The sequence below is a fragment of the Salmo salar genome, chromosome ssa16, assembly GCF_905237065.1.
Source record: "Salmo salar chromosome ssa16, Ssal_v3.1, whole genome shotgun sequence".
Lineage (NCBI taxonomy): Eukaryota > Metazoa > Chordata > Actinopteri > Salmoniformes > Salmonidae > Salmo > Salmo salar.
In genome coordinates, this window is record NC_059457.1 from 37,865,598 (window position 1) to 37,885,351 (window position 19,754).

Consider the following 19,754-nt stretch of genomic DNA (forward strand, 5'->3'; position numbering starts at 1 on the left):
AGTTTAGAATAATGGACTGGTATGAATGAACTCTGCAGACACTGAGGAATGCACTGTGTGTGTGTGTGTGTGTGTGTGTGTGTGTGTGTGTGTGTGTGTGTGTGTGTGTGTGTGTGTGTGTGTGTGTGTGTGTGTGTGTGTGTGTGTCATGACAAGCTAGATGAATGCTAATGTATTTTACAGAATAAACTCCTTGCTTATGCTATCAAGCATGTAAGGAATGATGGGGGATTTGTCTGAGGGAGTGAGTGGGCTTACGCTCCTTCACGGCACTCATTAATCTTGAGGAATCTTGCCTCTTTGAATGAATCAATGAATCACCATCATCTATCATCCTTCTCTCTGAATAACAGGTGCTAATAGTTGTAGCTGTCTCTAATGCTGCCTGACAAACACAGGGGAATTGTCTCTGGTGATGAAGGATACAGTAGGAGCACGGTTGCTGTCATATGCTGTTGCTATTTACAGACTGGCCTGGTTTTCAGCACCACAGGGTGTTTGTCAGCAGTTTTGGCGTTTGCACGCTGTGTGGGTCAGGCTCATCCCAGCAGTGATTGAGCTGTGCTCCTCAGTCAACACCAATTAGCCTCCCTCCACCTTGTGACGTTAAAACACGCTGCAAAATACACCGGCCAGGTCACAATGCACTGGATGGTACACAACCGCTATCCTTCTGTACACACACAGTCCCTCTGAATGGTAATCATACACTCGATAAATCTCTTGTGAGGTTTGCAATGTGCAAATGCCGATAGTTGACTACATTACTGTGTACTTCAAAATAGAGAAGCATTTAAAATTGTCCTTTTGAGGTATAAAAAGAAAAGTGATACTACAGTAATTTTCAGAGACCCAGAAAATAATGATTTCCGTATGAGAAAAACCTACACGATCTGCCCCTTGCCTTTTCTCCTGTGGTAAGAATACTAATAATGAGACTAGCTTCAACCTTTAGAGCGCTTTACTGATGCCTCAATTTAGAGCCAATCACACAGTCCATCACATAGCCACAGCAGCTTGGCTCTAACTCTAACATTGATGTTCAATACACCCCAACACATGGAGCTGTGTTGGAAAATACAAATCAAAATTGGTCATATGCGCCAAATTTCACTTTACCTTGAAATGCTTACCTACGAGCCCATTCCCAACAATGCAGAGTTGAAAAATATTTGCAAAATAAAAAAATGTCATAAAAGGAAACAGTAACAATAAATAACAATGCGATACAAGGAGTACTGGTAACGAGTCAATGTGCAGGGGTACGAGGTAGTTGAGGTAATATGTACATGTAAGTAAGGGGAAAAGTGACTAGGCAATCAGGATAGATAAACAGAGTAGCAGCAACATATGTGAAGAGTGTGAAGGAGTGTGAAAGTGTGTCTATGTGCGAGTGAGTGTGGGTGTGTGTGGCGTCAATATGCAAGTGTGTGTGTGTTTGTGAGCGTATGTAGTGTGTATGTATGTGTGTGTTGGAGGTTCAGTGTAGTATGTGTGAGTGTGTGGGTAGAGTCTAGAGTGTTCATACAGCCAGTGCAAACAAAATAATAAGAATATTAATAAAAGGGGTCAATGTAAATAGTCTGGGTAGCAATTTGATTAACTGTTCAGCAGTCTTATGGCTTGGGGGTAAAAGCTGTTCAGGAGCCTTCTTAATGTCTGCCTTCTGAGGGACTGAGACTGCATCCCAAATCCCTATGTAGTGCACTACTTTTGAACAGGTGCCATAGGGCTCTGATCAAAAGTAGAGCACTATATAGGGAACACGGTGCCATTTGGGACGCAACCTTGAGATGGGTTCTGGTGCTTTTCTGTCTGAGAGAACAGCACTTGATCTATCTCACAGAGCTGAGAGAGGCTGGGAGAGGAGTGCATCTCCCCCCCTTTTGTCTCTGCTACCACTGCTTCTATGAAACATTTACACAGGAGTGATCTCATACGCTATTTTCAGCACATCAGTGACCTAGGACTGTTTTAAAGAGCTAACGTTTGTGTGTCTTTTCCTCCAGACAGAGATATACCTAGCCCTATTTGACTCCTGCCTGATGGGTGCAGGGAACTGTATTGGGGTATTTTGTATGTACTTTATGTATTGTGTACTGTATGTACATTGTGTGCAGCAAGAGATCAGAGTCCATCTCATCTCTTCTGCGATCTGATAATGAAGCTGACAAACATTTGGAACCTGCCAATTTCAATGTCTGTGTGCATCTGTCTACTGACATATACCAACCCTCAACAGCAAAATGGCATAACTACCTTTGTCCAGACTATTATCTGAACAACAACATTCTCTCATACACCTGTGTGATCCTCAAAACAACTACAGTGTATGTTGACGGGTCCACTTATTTTGGCAGGGCACAGTACTCAAAATGTAAGTGATTTCCAGAAGCACCCCCAAAAATACATTTATTTTGTGAGAGTTACAATAGTCAATTTGGTCCCTACACAATTTCAGATGCAAATGCAGTTCTCAGATCACACCCCTATCCAATTTCATACAGAGACCTGGGTCACTCTCGAGGTGAGTGGGCCGGTCCATGCATCCATAGCTAAGTCTATGAATGTAAAAGTGATTGCATTCTTCCAGCCGCATCTCTCAGCCTTTTACCGAAACAGTGGCAGGGAAAACGCTTTGTTGTCGTTTTAACTGCTGATTGCCCCTTTGATGGAATGGTTCAGTGAACAACTGAATACAGTCATGAATATGGTCAATTTCCAAACATACTAATTTCCTAACACCAAGATAAAGCAAAATAAAAACACACAAAAAACCTAATATGGCTCAATTCTAAACTGAAATATCCACACCTAATTTGAACCTTCATGTTCATAACGCAATAGGTGTGCAAAAACATTGGACACGTCTTCCTCACAGATTTTGCAAAGCCTTTAGCAAAACTCTTCCCGCCAACATATAGTGGGTTAAGCTGCCTGTAGGGCTGCATGTACACAGCGGAGGGAGGTCACAGTCTATTTCAGTGCGTGGAGGTGGTGCCATGTGGCAAGAGCTTAACCTGAAGCCCAGAGACCATACACTCCATTAATTTGAGACCGGGGGCTGATGGCATCTTCAATTATGCAGATTCCCAGAGATAGTGTAATTACCTGACCAACTGGTCATATTCAGCATATTAAAACAGACTGACATGAGGTCAGGAATAACTGTTCTCTTTCTCACACACATGCCTTTCCCTCCTTGGTTATCTCTGTCAGCGCCAACGAACATGTAGCCAAAGACATCCCACTGATCTTGGTGAAGGTGACAGAAGAGAGAAGTTGGAGGGAATTTGTCAGCTTGCTAAAAGTAGGGCATGTATGCACACAGGCACGGAGTGAGGCAGTGAGGAAGAAAGGGATATGGAGACAAGATTTAATGGCTTATTTGCACTAGTCATCAACGTCATGTTTAGATTTAGCTCCCGGAATCCCACATGTATTACTATGAGTTGGGGTAAGCACTGTAGATGTTATAGCATGACATCACTGCAGATGAAGCAGTCATCTCGTCTTTGATCATCCCAGGAAGATTCCGTATAGTAAGAAGCATACATGTACTGTATGTGGGAAGTTCCACAGAGGAGGGGAGGAGGGGCGAAGACATCTATATTCACAGTGTATGTTATATAGCATTTACGAGCATGTTTTTTTTAGCAGGCAACCCATGTGAAATTATAATGACTTTGATGTATTAACACGTTTTCCAATCTTCAAAAGTGGAGGGCCAAATCACCTCGCTTTGTGCACAGGGGCATTGTCATGCTGAAACAGGAAAGGGAATTCCCAAAACTGTTACCAAAAGATGGAAGCACAGAATTGTCTAGAATTTCCCTTCACTAGAACTAAGGGGCCTAGCCCAGACCATGAAAATACCAGACCATTATTCCTCATCCACCAAACTTTACAGTTTGCACTATGCACTGGGGCAGGTAGCGTGCTCCTGGCATCTGCCAAACCCAGATTCATCCGTTGGACTGCCAGATGGTGAAGCGTGATTCATCACTCCAGAGAATGCGTTTCCACTGCTCTAGAATCCAATGGCGGCGAGCTTTACACCACTCCAGCCGACGCTTGGCATTATGATCTTAGGCTTGTGTGCGGCTGCTCAGCCATGGAAACCCATTTCATGAAGCTTCCAACGAACAGTTCTTGTGCTGACGTTGCTTCCAGAGGCAGTTTGGAACTTGGTAGTGAGTGTTGCAACCGAGGACAGACTATTTTTACGCGCTACAGCACTCGGTCGTCCCATTCTGTGAGCTTGTGTGGTCTACCACTTCGCGGCTGAGCAGTTGTTGTTCCTAGACGTTTCCACTTTTACAATAACAGCACTTACAGTTGACCGGGGCAGCTCTAGCAGGGCAGAAATTTGACAAACTGACTTGTTGGAAAGGTGGCATCCTATGACGGTGCCACGTTGAAAGTCACTGAGCTCTTCAGTACAGGCTATTCTACTGCCAATGTTAGCCTATGGAGATTGCATGGCTGTGTGCTCGGTTTTATACACCTGTTAGCAACGGTTGTGGCTGAAATAGCCGAATACACTAATTTGAAGGGGTGTCCATATACTTTTGTATATATAGTGTAACACTACTTACATGACAGCACTACTTATGAGCGTCTCTGCTCATAAAATATCACTGATGCATTCTTGACAGTGATACAATAAACACAGCTAGGGAGCGTTCTGTATTTTCATACCAATAGACAGTAGAGACTGACCACAAGCAGACAAAGGGACAAGAGTGGTGTGAGAATGTCAGTGATAGTAAGTCCCTGGATCGGACACTGTACTTATGTCTAATACCTCCACACAAATCATAGCAGACAGTCTGTTTAACAGTATGTCATCTCTCAAAGTGTTGGAAGATGTAGTTTTGTTGTGAAATAAGAATTATGCTGTCACAAGTATCTCACAGTTCAACCAAAGTGCACAAAAGGAAAAGCAAACTGGATCTACAAAATAAATGATCCTGGAGGAAAACAGTACTTCAATGGGAGGTGTTTGTTATCAATTCTATTATTATTCTTTTAGAATCCTTTATGTACCTTCACAGTATGCGTTGTCGTCTCGGAGCGGGCGGAAGCCGTCCTTGCAGCTGCAGCAGGCCCCAGCCTCCAAGTTGATACAGTCAGAGTGCTCCACACAGCCGTGGCCCTCCGCACAGAAGTCGTGACCTAGGGCACAGAGGTCAGAGGTTACCATAGAGATAGATAGAGGACTCATCATGGATATAAGCCGTTTTAGCATGGACATTGCCATTGATAGCTTCCACCATTTTAAAGCAGTCAACTGGGTAGGGATTCCTATGACTTGGGAGCAATCAGCCAATGAAGAAGAAGAAATTGACTACTTTAAAATGGAGATAGCCTCAATGGCGCTGCCCATGCTGTAACAGACGCTATAATGATACAGAAACAAAGATTAATCTTCTATCCATCTCTATGGAGGTTACACACAGGTCACTCCTCTCAGACTGGGTCTAACAGTCCAGGTGGGTTTCTTGCAATGATTCCAGTCATGATTTGCAGATTATTTTAAGGTTTACATCTGTGCTGTAGAATATAGGTAGGTGAATGTATTTTCCAATACCTCTGCAGACTTTGCAGCACCTGTCGGTGAGGGTGATCTGCTCGGACTCTGGACAGTTGAGTTCAGGACAGGGGCTAGTCATGACGACCCGATGCATGGTCCTCTCCTAGTAACAGGGAACCAATGAGAAACAATATGAGACCCAACCCAATGGAGGGTTAGATTAGCTCAGCTGCTAGTTTCCCACAGATTTGATAAGGCTTGAATTTAATTAGAGGCAATTAGACATCCATTGTGTGCCTCCTTCCTCACTGTGCACATCTTCCCAACTAAAGTGACATAATGGGTCAATAGCAGTAAGGTCTACATATTTCAGGTTAGTGTTTAGCGATGTTGTAAACTCTGCACGTCGATTCTCTTACCTATAGATGGATTGGCTGACAACGTCACGAAAATTATGCACTCGCATCGATGAGGTAGAAGGCCGTGTGACGTTATGATTCTGAATGGTCAGATAGCTAGAAACAATGACAAGAAGCTGCCATGTGGAGAATTGTAGGTGTCTCGTTTCAGCACGTTGTAGCTTGTTATTGATGTCATGTTTTGACTCATGTCACGTCTCTGCTAATAAGGCAAAAATTCCCTAGCTAGCTAACCAACAACTAACTATGCATTTGAGCAACAACAAGTGCTCATTGTGCAAAAGTATTTATGTTTTTAATCAACATTTGAGAGGAAATATAGCTTATAAGCCAACCCTTTCTGTTTTGCCCCATAGTTGTACACAAGTTGGTTTTGATGCTAAACAACCAACCCGTCTTTTAAGATTCATGATGAGTATGAGCATGATATCCAATTGAACAGAGAAGGATACGAAACCAGTGTATTTGTCCCCAATTGTGTGATTAGACAGTAATGTTATACGGGGGCTCCCTCTCCCACCATCTCTTCAACAGCTCCGCTCCTCTCCACTCTGTCTACCTGACTGATGCCAATTCATGATCATTAACACACAACCAGAGAAAACCAAACTAATAAACCAACTTAGAACTAATCTCTGACTAGCTACGTTCCACACAGCTCAGTCAAAATAGAGATACATCTAATAGTTGTCTCTCTATGTTAGTCACTCTCTCCCCAGAAACCTCCTTCAACCAGCAGCAGTCAGACATGAGATCAGAGACATAAGACATGACAGGCAGCTGTCACAAGTAGCCAGATGGCCACCTGTCTGAGACAGGAGGACCAGGATGACTATTGCCATCACCCAGTCCTTTCATCTGCAGCTGATGTCTGGATCTGCAGCTTCTGTCTGTAGCCTGTGTCTGTCTGAGTCTGTATCTTTCTGTTTGTATCTTTATATATTGTATGTCTATATCTGTGTCTGTAACTGTGTCTTTATCTATGTCTCTCTCTCAGTCTGTCTGTCTGTCTGTCTGTAGCTGTATCTCTATCCATGTCTGTATCTGTGCTGTCAGAAAGCAGGGGCTGCCATTGGGCCAAGTGAGTGACCTCACCATACACTCTTAGAAAAGAAAAGGGTTCCAAAAGGGTTCTTCGTGGAGGGATAGGGTTCTACCAAGAATTGTTTTGATCAGAAAAAAAACTTTCTGGAAGGCAAGGGTTCTTTTTTTAAGGCAAAGAGTTCTACCTAGAACCTTTAACATCATAGCAAACTTTTTTGGAAGAAAGGGTTAGTTGATGATTCTTTGGAAGGCAAGAAGGGTTCTACATTGAACCATATATAATATTTCCCTGCATGCTCTATTGCAGGGCGATTTTCAGAATTGGTTGTTTTACTGTAATATCTGTTTGTGCATGTACATTGATTGGTTGATACATTTTATGCTACACAATGATTAATAACATACGGTTTTCTAAACTAATCCAATCAGTTGGATTTATTACACCCGTTACTGAGATGGATGTTCCAGTTTAGATGATTGTAGGTCGTCTCAGTTTTTAATCTTTCCTACCCTGGCAGTCACCCTGAATGCAGGTTGTGGGTGATTAACAATTCCCCTTCTTGGATATCCTAACTCTGGCTCAATTTCAATAGAATTACACATCACTTTTGCAAGCCAGCATAATGTGACTTGCAGGCCTGATGTGGCCTGTCAACCAGGAGATTCCTAACACTGCTGTGTTAGGGTATAACTAGGCCTTAAAAAAGGCCTCATGAGATATGTAATGTATTATCATAAATTATACATGTTAAAGGCTAATAACGCTGGTGGAACCGTTCATAGAGGGTTCTAGGAAGAACCCACCAAAGATAAAAGGGTTCTCAGTAGAACCCTTCTGTCACATCCTGACCATAGTAAGAGGTTATGTTCTATGGTAGAGTAGGTCAGGGCGTGACAGGGGGTGTTTAGTGTTTTTCTATGATTTGTATTTCTATGTTTAAGTTATAGTTTTTCTATTTCTATGTTGGTTTGTTTTGGGTTGATCTCCAATTGGAGGCAGCTGGTCCTCGTTGTCTCTAATTGGAGATCATATTGGGTTTTGTGGGTTATTATCTTTTGAGTAGTGTTTGTTTCTCTCTGCATCACGGTTTGTTGTTTTGTCATATTCAGTTATTTATGTTTTGCAAAGTTTCACGGATTTAATAAAATGTGGAACTACAACCACGCTGCACTTTGGTTCCCTCTCTACGACAGCTGTGACACCTTCATAGACGGTTTTAGGAAGAACCTTTAGATGATAAAATTGATCTTGGTAAAACCCTTCATAGAGGGTTCTAGGCAAAACCATTCATAGAGGGTTCTAGGTAGAACCATATGCAGGTGCTTCTTTGAAGAACCCTACATAGAGGGTTCTAGATAGAACCCTCTCCAAAGGGTTCTAAACAGAACCAAAAAGGGTTCCCCTATGGGGACAACCCGAAGAACCCTGCATGGTTGTACAGTACTTAGCACCTTTTTTTCTAAGAGTGTACATCCATCAGTCTCAAATCAAATCTTAATTGTCACATGCTTCGTAAACAACAGGTGTAGACTAACAGTGAAATGTTTACTTACGTGCACTTCCCAACAATGCAGAATATATATATTTTTTAAATAAAATCTATAGGGCCATGCATCCACATGAGATCTATTTGATGAGGATGGATCAAAACACTGGAGTGATTGACATGCTGTGACAGTTTGGTACTCTTATGGAAACTCAATTACTCAGTTCTGCCCATTTACTTTCCCCTTTGAGTGCAATAGAAAAAATGGAGAGTTGACAACCAACGGATCAATACATTTAGCTGATGTTGACGGCCCACCACAGTCTCTCATTCAGGCTTGATTTAGCCCCTGGCCTGAGGAGCGCAGCTCCAGTCTGGAATCAGTATTTAATGAGGCTGTCATACACATCAAGATGAAAATGAAAACACTGAAATACACTTTTAGCGCTTGTTTGCTTAAATGATTGTATTTTTTCAGAAGAGTTGAAGGAGTTTTAAGCAAGCAGTACTGCAGAAAAACAGTTGTATGTTTTCATTAGGGCTGCCGAGTTACTCACCCTGCACTCGGACAGCTGGCATCTGCCAGAGTTATAATGCACTGCTTTCTGATCTCCCTCCACCAACTCTTCTTCTCCGAAATGGCATACAGCTGGAAATAGTCACACGCCGCACACACACACACACACACACACACACACACACACACACACACACACACACACACACACACACACACACACACACACACACACACACACACACACACTTTTCAGTATGGCAGTCTGTGACAACATGTGGTGTTGTGGAGACACACTGGGATCAGACATGGCAATCTTTATTATCAGAAAATAGAATTGGAGCATTGGACTTCAATGTCACTCTTGGGCAGAACATCGTATTAAATGTGTCAGTTTGATGTGGAGGTTTGAGTGGATAGGCTACCTGGTTATCAGAATTATTGGAGGAAAGCACTATATAGGACTAGCCCTAAGCCACTTCACACTTCAATCAAACTGTGAATTCCTACATCTGCACAAGAACTACAGTAGTAAAACTGAATAAACTGATACATCACATCCAGTATGTTAGAATGGTGATTACCAGGAAAATCAATGATGAACTTTTCACAACGCAATTAAACATTGTGTTTGACAAGTCATCAAAATGAGAACCTAGCTCCTTGCCTCCCGCTCCGTGGAGGAGGGTACTGTACAGTATGTGAACAGATAAGGTTTTAATTTGGAGAGGGAGCTGTGTCTTTGTGTCTAACACCAAAGCGAGCTTAATAAACCCTGTGTTTGTCTACCTAAGTGAGATAAGTGCTGTACACAGAGACACGGTAGAGACAGTAGCAGGAGGATTAATACCAGTGTGTTGATGTCAGATTAGGATGCTTACAGGACTTATGACCCACTCACCCGCCACAACGCAGTGCAGCTGGGTATGAAGTGGGTATGGAGTGAGAGTGTTTACATCAACACAGCCTGATTAGCTAGCTAAGCTAATGGAGGTTTTGTAGAGTGTGAGTTTGAAGTGAATTCAATTTACATGTGAGAATATGTACTGTTTAACCCACCCAGGCTTCATATACACTACCGTTCAAATGTTTGTGGTCATTTAGAAATTCTTGTTTTTTAAAGAAAAGCTATTTTTTTGTCCATTAAAATAACATCAAATTGATCAGAATTACAGTGTAAACATTGTTAATGTTGTAAATGACTATTGTAGCTGGAAACGGCTGATTTCTTTTATGGAATATCTTCATAGGCCCATTATCAGCAACCATCACTCCTGTGTTCCAATGGGACGTTGTGTTAGCTAATCCAATTTTATAATTTTAAAAGGCTAATTGATCATTAGAAAACCCTTTTGCAATTATGTTAGCACAGCTGAAAACGGTTCTGATTTAAAGAATCAATAAAACTGGCCATCTTTAGACTGGTTGAGTATCTGGAGCATCAGCATTTGTGGGTTTGATTACAGGCTCAAATGGCCAGAAACAAAGAACTTTCTTCGGAAACTCGTCAGTCTATTCTTGTTCTGAGAAATTAAAGATATTCCATGCGAGAAATTGCCAAGAAACTGAAGATCTGGTACAACGCTGTGTACTACTCCCTTCACAGAACAGTGCAAACTGGCTCTAACCAGAATAGAAAGAGGAGTGGGAGGCCCCGGTGCACAACTGAGCAAGAGGGCAAGTACATTAGAGTGTCTACCTTGAGAAACAGATGCCTCACAAGTCCTCACCTGGCAGCTTCATTAAATAGTACCCACAAAACACCAGTCTCAACGTCCGTGAAGTGTGAAGTGAACAGTGAAGAGGTGACTCCGGGATGCTGGCCTTCTAGTCAGAGTTCCTCTGTCTAGTGTCTGTGTTCTTTTGCCCATCTTAATCTTTTCTTTTGATTGGCCAGTCTGAGATATGGCTTTTTCTTTGCAACTCTGCCTAGAAGGCCAGTGTCCTGGAGTCGCCTCTTCACTGTTGACGTTGAGACTGGTATTTTGCGGGTACTAACCCACTTTTGACTGGTACTGTATATATAAAGGTATAGGTAGCCACACACGAGACAAAAACAAGAGCCATGTCTTATTGAGAGCAAACAAAGTTGAGAGAACCTTTGAATATGTGACATACATCATGTACAGATATAGGATCTTAATTTGAGCCAGTTTGCTACAGCAGGAAAATAATCCCGCAGTAGAAGGAAATGTGAATTATTATGTGGATTATAATTAATGAACATTTTTGTAGGGGTTGATAAATTTTTTGTCAGGGAAAATCAAGTGGAAATTACAAACTTCAGAAGCAGTTTTAAACCTCAAATACACTACAAGTTTTAGCGTATATAGCAAACGGCTATTGATCAAATACAAAACACACAGACATTTATCTTAATGTTTCATAGTCCACTCAGCCAGACACAAGGATACTCCAACAGCTTCCAACTTCCATTTCATAATTGTAATTTTTTTCTTAGAAAGAAAACTCCCTGAAAGTCCGGGACGAGCTCCCGGCTCATAGCATCATCCTGTCTATTGTAAACAGGAACTAGTTCATCTCACATCCTGCGACCCCTGATTTCTGTTTCCCATTTGTGTCAATGTGGGCACCTCTGTTGAGAAGCTGGCTGTTGAATAATTGATTGTTCCATGTATATGCAAAAGTATGGAGCATCTCAGGAGGTGTGTTGGGGAGCAGCTTAGTAACGCAGAGCTGTGGTCAGTTGCCAAGCAGCCGTTGTGGAGGCGTGCTATGTGTGTCTCTGGTGTTTCTGTGTTGAGTGTGTGAGAAGAGGAGTGTTTATGTGTGTGTGTGTGTGTGTGCATACGTGTGTCCATCTCTGCGTGTTTAAGTTAAAACACTTCACTCACGTTGGCACTCCATGCAGCAGGCACCCTTCACGTAGGCAGGCGTGGTGTCCGCTGGGCACTGAGGGGGAGGGCAGGAGATAGTCTCACACTGCACCGTGCCGTTCTGTAGGAGAGAGAAAAGACAGGAAGTCACTCAAACTGACAGGCAACAGAATTAAACACATCTTAATATAAGTGGTCAGGGGAGTATTCAGTCTTAAGAATTAAATAAGTATGAGATGCATATCTCTACCTCTGTAGCTCACCCCATTCCTCCCAGATAATTCAACTTTGCTCAAAAGGAACATGTACAGTGGTGCCTCAATTAAAAAGTTGAGCTTATGCCTAGTTAAATAAAGGTAACATAAACCAAAATAAAAAAAATATGCCACGACCATTTGTGGTAGATGGTGGCAGATTGTGGTAAATTGCGTCATTCTGTCATTGCACCACACTATCACAAGGGGGAGTTAGAACGCTGATCTATCGCTAGTCAGAACTTTCGAACAAATTGACTATCTTTTCGGAAATGAATGGAGGTGTGAATGTTTCAGTCCAAGAGTCTCTCTTGTCTGCCGCTAGTCCTGCATCAGGCAACCCCCCCCAAATAAACATTTAAAGGCTGACATTGGTTGATTTTCTGTTTAAGTATACGTTTTTTCAAGATGGTTGACGAGAAAAGTATCGTCCAACCCATCTCACTGCACCTTTACATGCCATGTCTTGAAATATGCAGACAGATGGATTAAAAGTTAATTTCCATTGTAATACTTCTGACAACCACATTTCTAACTCGTCCCATAACTTTTGGACTTCATAACATTCTCCGAAGGCATGGATTATTATAACCTAACGAAAAATGAACTTGGTAATCTAATTTTATTTATGCAGGATTAAGACCTATGGGTTTAACCTTCTGAATGAATGATTATATTGAAGATAGAAGCCACCTCTTAATGAGTTCAGTATGACAGACAGTATGCTATTATTCCTATTTTCCTGCATTATTGAATTTGTCTGCATGTCTGTTCAACATTTGGCTAATAAGAAACCTTGCCATAAATTAAGAACAGATTTTTTTTTTTCATAATCCAATATGGCACATTGACAAATCAAATTGCTTTAAAGAATCTTCTAATATTAGAAAACAAATAATAATACTAAAACAAAAAAACAGTCCATTCATCACAGGATTTCTTCAAATTGCTATGCAGCAGAAACATGTCATCCACCGTGCCTGGTCGCAGGCTCGCAGCTGGCTTCGCTCTGAAACCACACATCAAATCAAATTGTACTTGTCACATGCGCCGAATACAACAGGTGTAGACCTTACAGTGAAATGCTTACTTGCTTACTTACTTAACCAACAATGCAGCTAAGAAAAATACCTAAAAATAAATAAAAGTAACAAATAATTAAAGAGCAGCAGTAAAATAACAATAGCGAGGCTATATACAGGGGGTAGCGGTACAGAGTCAATGTGTGGGGGCACTGGTTAGTCGAGGTAATTAAGGTAATATGTACTTGTAGGTAGAGTTATTAGAGTGACTATCCATAGATAATAGCAGAGTAGCAGCAGCTTTAAAGAGGGGGGGGGGGGGGCAATGGAAATAGTCTGGGTAGCCATTTGATGACATGTTCAAGAGTCTTATGGCTTGGGGGTAGAAGCTGTTTAGAAGCCTCTTGGACCTAGACATGGCGCTCCGGTATCGCTTGCTATGCGGTAGCAGAGAGAACAGTCACCGCTTGGTATAGAGGTCCTGGATGGCAGGAAGCTGGGCCGTACACACTACCTTCTGTAGTGCCTTGTGGTTGGAGGCCGAGCAGTTGCCATACCAGGCAGTGATGCAACCCGTCAGGATGCTCTAAATGGTGCAGCTGTAGAACCTTTTGAGGATCTGAGGACCCATGCCAAATTTTTTCAGTCTCCTGAGCGGGGAATAGGTTTTGTTGTGCCCTCTTCATGACTGTTTTGGTGTGCTTGGATCACGTTAGTTTGTTGGTGATGTGGACACCAAGGAACTTGAAGCTCTCAATCTGCTCCACTACAGTCCCGTAGATGAGAATGGGGGTGTGCTCGGTCCTCCTTTTCCTGTAGCACACAATCATCTCCTTAGTCTTGATCACGTTGAGGGTGAGGTTGTTGTCCTTGCACCACACTGTCAGGTCTCTGACCTCCACCCTATAGGCTGTCTCATCGTTGTCGGTGGTCAGGCCTACCACTGTTGTGTCATCAGCTGCCAAACATACCCTCGTAAAACTGACCCTCCTACCGATTCTCGACTTCGGCGATGTCATCTATAAAATAGCGTCTAACACTCTACACAACAAACTGGATGCAGTCTATCACAGTGCCATCCGTTTTGTCACCAAAGCCCCATACACTACCCACCATTGCGACCTATACACTCTAGTTGGCTGGCCCTCACTTCATACTCGTCGCCAAACCCACTGGCTACAGGTTATCTACAAGTCTCTGCTAGGTAAAGCCCCGCCTTATCTCAGCTCGCTGGTCACCATAGCAGCACCCACTCATAGCACGCGCTCCAGCAGGTATATCTCACTGGTCACCCCCAAAGCCAATTCCTCCCTTGGTCGTCTTTCCTTCCAGTTCTCTGCTGCCAATGACTGGAACGAACTGCAAGAATCTCTGAAGCTGGAGATTCCCATCTCCCTCACTAGCTTTAAGCACCAGCTGTCAGAGCAGCTCACAGATCACTGCACCTGTTCATAGCCCATCTGTATACAGCCCATCTATCTACCTCATCCCCATACTGTATTAATTTATTCTGCTCCTTTTGCACCCCAGTATCTCGACTTGCACATCCATCTTTTGCACATCTACCATTCCAGTGTTTAATTGCCATATTGTAATTACCCTGCCACCATGGCCTATTTATTGCCTTAATTCCCTTATTTTACCTAATTTGCACTCACTGTATATAGACTTTTTGTTTTCTTTTTATCTACTGTATTATTGACTGTATGTTTTGTTCATTCCATGTGTAACTCTGTGTTGTTGTATGTCTCTAACTGCTATGCTTTATCTTGGCCAGGTCGCAGTTGCAAATGAGAACTTGTTCTCAACTAGCCTACCTGGTTAAATAAAGGTGAAAAAATAATAATAACAATAAAATCGGCAAACTTAATGATGGTGTTGGAGTCGTGCCTGGCCGTGCAGCCATGAGTGAACAGGGACTACAGGAGGGGACTGAGCACACACCCCTGAAGGGCCCCTGTGTTGAGGATCAGGTGGCGGATGTGTTGTTACCTACCCTTACCACCTAGGTGGCGGCCCGTCATGAAGTCCAGGATTCAGGTGCAGAGAGAGGTGTTTAGTCCCAGAGTTCTTAGCTTAGTGATGAGCTTTGAGGGCCCAATACTGTTGGACACTTAGCTGTAGTCAATAAATAACATTCTCACATAAGTGTTCCTTTTGTCCAGGTGGGAAAGGGCAGTGTGGAGTGCAATAGAGATTGCATAATCTGTGGATCTGTTGGGGCGGTATGCAAATTGGAGTGGTTCTAGGGTTTCTGGGATAATGGTGTTTATGTGAGCCATGACCAGCCTTTCAAAGCACATCATGGCTACAGATGTGAGTGCTACGGGTTAGTAGTTTTAGGCAGGTTACCTTGGGCACAGGGACTACGGTGGTCTTTTAGGCAGGTTACCTTGGGCACAGGGACTATGGTGGTCTACTTGAAATATGTTGGCATTACAGACTCAGACAGGGAGAGGTTGGAAATGTCAGTGAAGACACTTGCCAGTTGGTCAGCGCATGCTCGGAGTACACATCCTGGTAATCTATTTGAATGTTGACCTGTTTAAAGGTCTTACTCACATCGGCTGCGGAGAGCATGATAACACAGTCGTCTGGAACAGGTGATCCTCTCATGCATGTTTCAGTGTTACTTGCCTCGAAGCAAGCAAAGAAGTAATTTAGCTCGTCTGGTAGGCTCGTGTCACTGGGCAGCTCACGGCTGTGCTTCCCTTTGTAGTCTGTAATAGTTTGCAAGCCGATAAGCGTCGGAGCTGGTGTAGTACAATTTGATCTTAGTCCTGTATTGACACTTTGCCTGTTTGATGGTTCATCGGAGGGCATAGTGGGATTTCTTATAAGCTTCCGGTTTAGTCTCGCTCCTTGAAAGCGGCAGCTCTACCCTTTAGTTCAGTGCAGATGTTGCCAGTAATTCATGGCTTCTGGTTGGGGTATGTACGTACAGTCATTGTACGCACATGAAGCCATTGACTGATGTGGTGTACTCCTCAATGCCATCGGAAGAATCCCAGGACATATTCCAGTCTGTGCTAGCAAAACAGTCCTGTAGCTTAGCATCTGCTTCATCTGACCACTTTTTTACTGACCGAGTCACTGGTGCTTCCTGCTATAATTTTTGCTTGTAGGCAGGAATCAGGAGGATAGAATTATGGTCAGATTTGCCAAATGGATGGCGAGGGAGAGCTTTGTACGTGTCTCTGTGTGTGGAGTAAAGGTGGTCTACAGATTTTATCCCTCTAGTTGCACATTTAACATGCTGGTAGAAATGAGGTCAAACCGATTTAAGTTTCCCTGCATTCAAGTGCCCGGCCACTAGGAGCACCGCCTCTGGATGAGAGTTTCACTGTTTGTTTATGGCCATATAAGTTCATTGAGTGCGGTCTTAGTGCAAGCATCGGTTTGTGGTGGTAAACAGACAGCTACGAAGAATATAGATGAAAACTCTCTAGGTAGATAGTGTGGTCTACAGCTTATCATGAGACACTCTACCTCAGGCGAGCAAAACCTCGAGACTTCCTTAGATATCGTTCACCAGCTGTTGTTTACAAATATTCATAGACCATCATCCCTTGTCTTACCAGAGGTTGCTGTTCTATCCTGCCGATTCAGTGTACCGTGTACAGTGCCTTGCAAAAGTATTCACCCCCTTGGTATTTTTCCTATTTTGTTGCATTACAACCTGCAATTTAAATGGATTTTATTTGGATTTCTTGTAATGGACATACACAAAATAGTCCAAATTGGTGAAGTGAAATGAAAAAATAAGATGTTTTAAAAAATTATAAAAATATAAAAACCGTAAAAATGGTGCTTGCATATGTATTCACCCCCTTTGCTATGAAGCCCCTAAATAAGATCTGGTGCAACCAATGACCTTCAGAAGTCACATAATTAATTAAAGAAAGTCCACCTGTGTGCACTAAGTGTCACATGATCTGTCACATGATCTCAGTATATATACACACCTGTTCTGAAAGGCCCCAGAGACTGCAACACCACTAAGCAAGGGGCACCACCAAGCAAGCGGCACCATGAAGACCAAAGAGCTCTCCAAACAGGTCAGGGACAAAGTTGTGGAGAAGTACAGATCAGGGTTGGGTTATAAAAAAATATCAGAAACTTTGAACACAGAGCACCATTATATCCATTAATTTAAATTTGAAAGAATATGGCACCACAACAAACCTGCCAAAAGAGGGCCGCCCACCAAAACTCACGGACCAGGCAATCATTAATCAGAAAGTTAACAAAGAGACTATAGATAACTCTGAAGGAGCTGCAAAGCTCCACAGTGGAGATTGGAGTACCTGTCCATAGGACCACTTTAAGACGTACACTCCACAGAGATGGGCTTTACGTAAGAGTGACCATAAAAAAGCCATTGCTTAAAGAAACAAATAAGCAAACATGTTTGGTGTTCGCCAAAAGGGATGTGGGAGACTCCCCAAACATATGGAAGAAGGTTCTCTGGTCAGATGAGACTAAAATTGAGCTTTTTGGCCATCAAGGAAAACCCTATGTCTGGCGCAAACCCAACACCTCTCATCATTTACATTTACATTTACATCATTTAGCAGACACTCTTATCCAGAGCAACTTACAAGCAATTACACTTGACATGTGGACTGACAATTTTTGAAAAATAGAATACTTGTGCCTTACAGCCCATTACATAAATGAAGAGTGGATGTTATCCACCACAGAGTAGGGCAGAGCAGCTCAAAAATGCAGATCACATAAGACCAGCTATTGTGAAAGAATACTTGTGGATCTTGTTGTCATCACCTCGAGAACACCATCCCCACAGTGAAGCATGGTGGTGGCAGCATCATGCTGTGGGGATGTTTTTCCATCGTCAGGGACTGGGAAACTGGTCAGAATTGAAGGGATGATGGATGGCGCTAAATACAGGGAAATTCTTGAGGGAAACCTGTTTCAGTCTTCCAGAGATTTGAGACTAGGACGGAGGTTCACCTTCCAGCAGGACAATGACCCTAAGCATACTGCTACAGCAACACTCAAGTGGTTTAAGGGGAACATTTAAATGTCTTGGCATGGCCTAGTCAAAGCCGAGACCTCAATCCAATTGAGAATCTGTGTGTAAGGGGTGTGAACTGGCGGCAGAGAAGTCAGACGCAGGAGAGAAATAACTGTGTTTCCAACGGCGCAGTTTATTAACGAAACCCACCGGAAAACAGAATAATAAAATAAATGGGTACATAACCCAACGCACACCAGGACAGACGTGCACAAGCACTTACAATATACAATCACCGACGAGGACATGAGGGGGGAACAGAGGGTTAAATACACAACATGTAATTGATGGGATTGGAACCAGGTGTGATGGAAGACAAGACAAAACCAAAGGAAAATGAAAAGGGGATCAGCGATGGCTAGAAAGTCGGTGACTTCGACAGCCGAACGCCGCCCGAACAACGAGAGGGACCAACTTCAGCGGAAGTCGTGACACTGTGGTATGACTTAAAGATTGCTGTACACCAGCGGAACCCATCCAACTTGAAGGAGCTGGAGCAGTTTTGCTTTGAAGAATGGGCAAAAATCCCAGTGGCTAGATGTGCCAAGCTTATAGGGTCATACCCCAAGAGACTTGCAGCTGTAATTGCTACAAAAGGTGGCTATACAAAGTATTGACTTTTGGGGGGTGAATAGTTATGCACACTCAAGTTTCCGTTTTTTTTCTAATTTCTTGTTTATTTCACAATAAAAAATATTTTGCATCTTCAAAGTGGTAGGCATGTTGTGTAAATCAAATGATGCAAACCCCCCAAAAATCTATTTTAACTCCAAGTTGTAAGGCAACAAAATAGGAAAAATGCCAAGGGGGTGAATACCTTCGCAAGGCACTGCTATTCATGTCGTCCATCTGAAGGTGACCCTTTATCCTTTGGAACCACACAATTACCAGGTGGACAGTAGGCCTCTTGAAGCGATAGAGGAAATCAACAAGATCCACAAGTATTCTTTCACAATAGCTGGTCTTATGTGATCTGCATTTTTGAGCTGCTCTGCCCTACTCTGTGGTAGATAACATCCACTCTTCATTTATGTAATGGGCTGTATGTAAGGCACAAGTATCCTATTTTTCTAAAATTGTCAGTCCACATGTCAAGTGTAATTGCGCCATTTTATTTACCAAAGTTCTCTCAACTCCAGGACCACCCACCAGCTGATTTTGTTAAGCCTGATGCAGGACTCTAGTGTGATAGGAGAAAGACTGACAAACATTTATACCTCCATTAATTTACAAAAGGATAGTCTAATAGCTAGGCTAGGTGTGAAAAAGCCCCCAAATTGTGCCACAGTTTAGACTACCGATAGATACTGTGGTCAGTCAGAGTCGAGTCCTATTGTGAAGTGTAGCCTAATGGCCAAAAAAAGGGCAAACTTGCAATGTATTTGATGCTTAAGTACTCCAAAGTACTCAATATCACAGACCAGATTTACCCTTACGAAAAATGCATCAATCCCTACTATTATATCAAATGCATCAATCCCTACTATTACATCAATACCTATTATAATCCACATAGTAATTAAAACAAAATTAGCTGTAGCGAGAGGAGAGACAGCATGCTAAAGACAATCAGAAAGAGTGTCTTTAACTTCGCAGTATA

General features: G+C 42.6%; 1 protein-coding gene across 1 annotated transcript in view; it reads right to left on the reverse strand.

Moving 5' to 3' along the window:
• LOC100380741 (protein kinase C-binding protein NELL2) overlaps positions 1-19,754 on the reverse strand; it is a 117,881-nt gene that overhangs the window by 63,049 nt on the left and 35,078 nt on the right. The window contains exons 9-12 of the mRNA XM_014148812.2: positions 11,859-11,961; positions 9,044-9,135; positions 5,594-5,699; positions 5,050-5,178 (exon numbers count right to left, since the gene is read on the reverse strand). Coding sequence (XP_014004287.1) covers positions 5,050-5,178; positions 5,594-5,699; positions 9,044-9,135; positions 11,859-11,961 — 430 coding nt within the window. The remainder of the gene's footprint in view (positions 1-5,049; positions 5,179-5,593; positions 5,700-9,043; positions 9,136-11,858; positions 11,962-19,754) is intronic.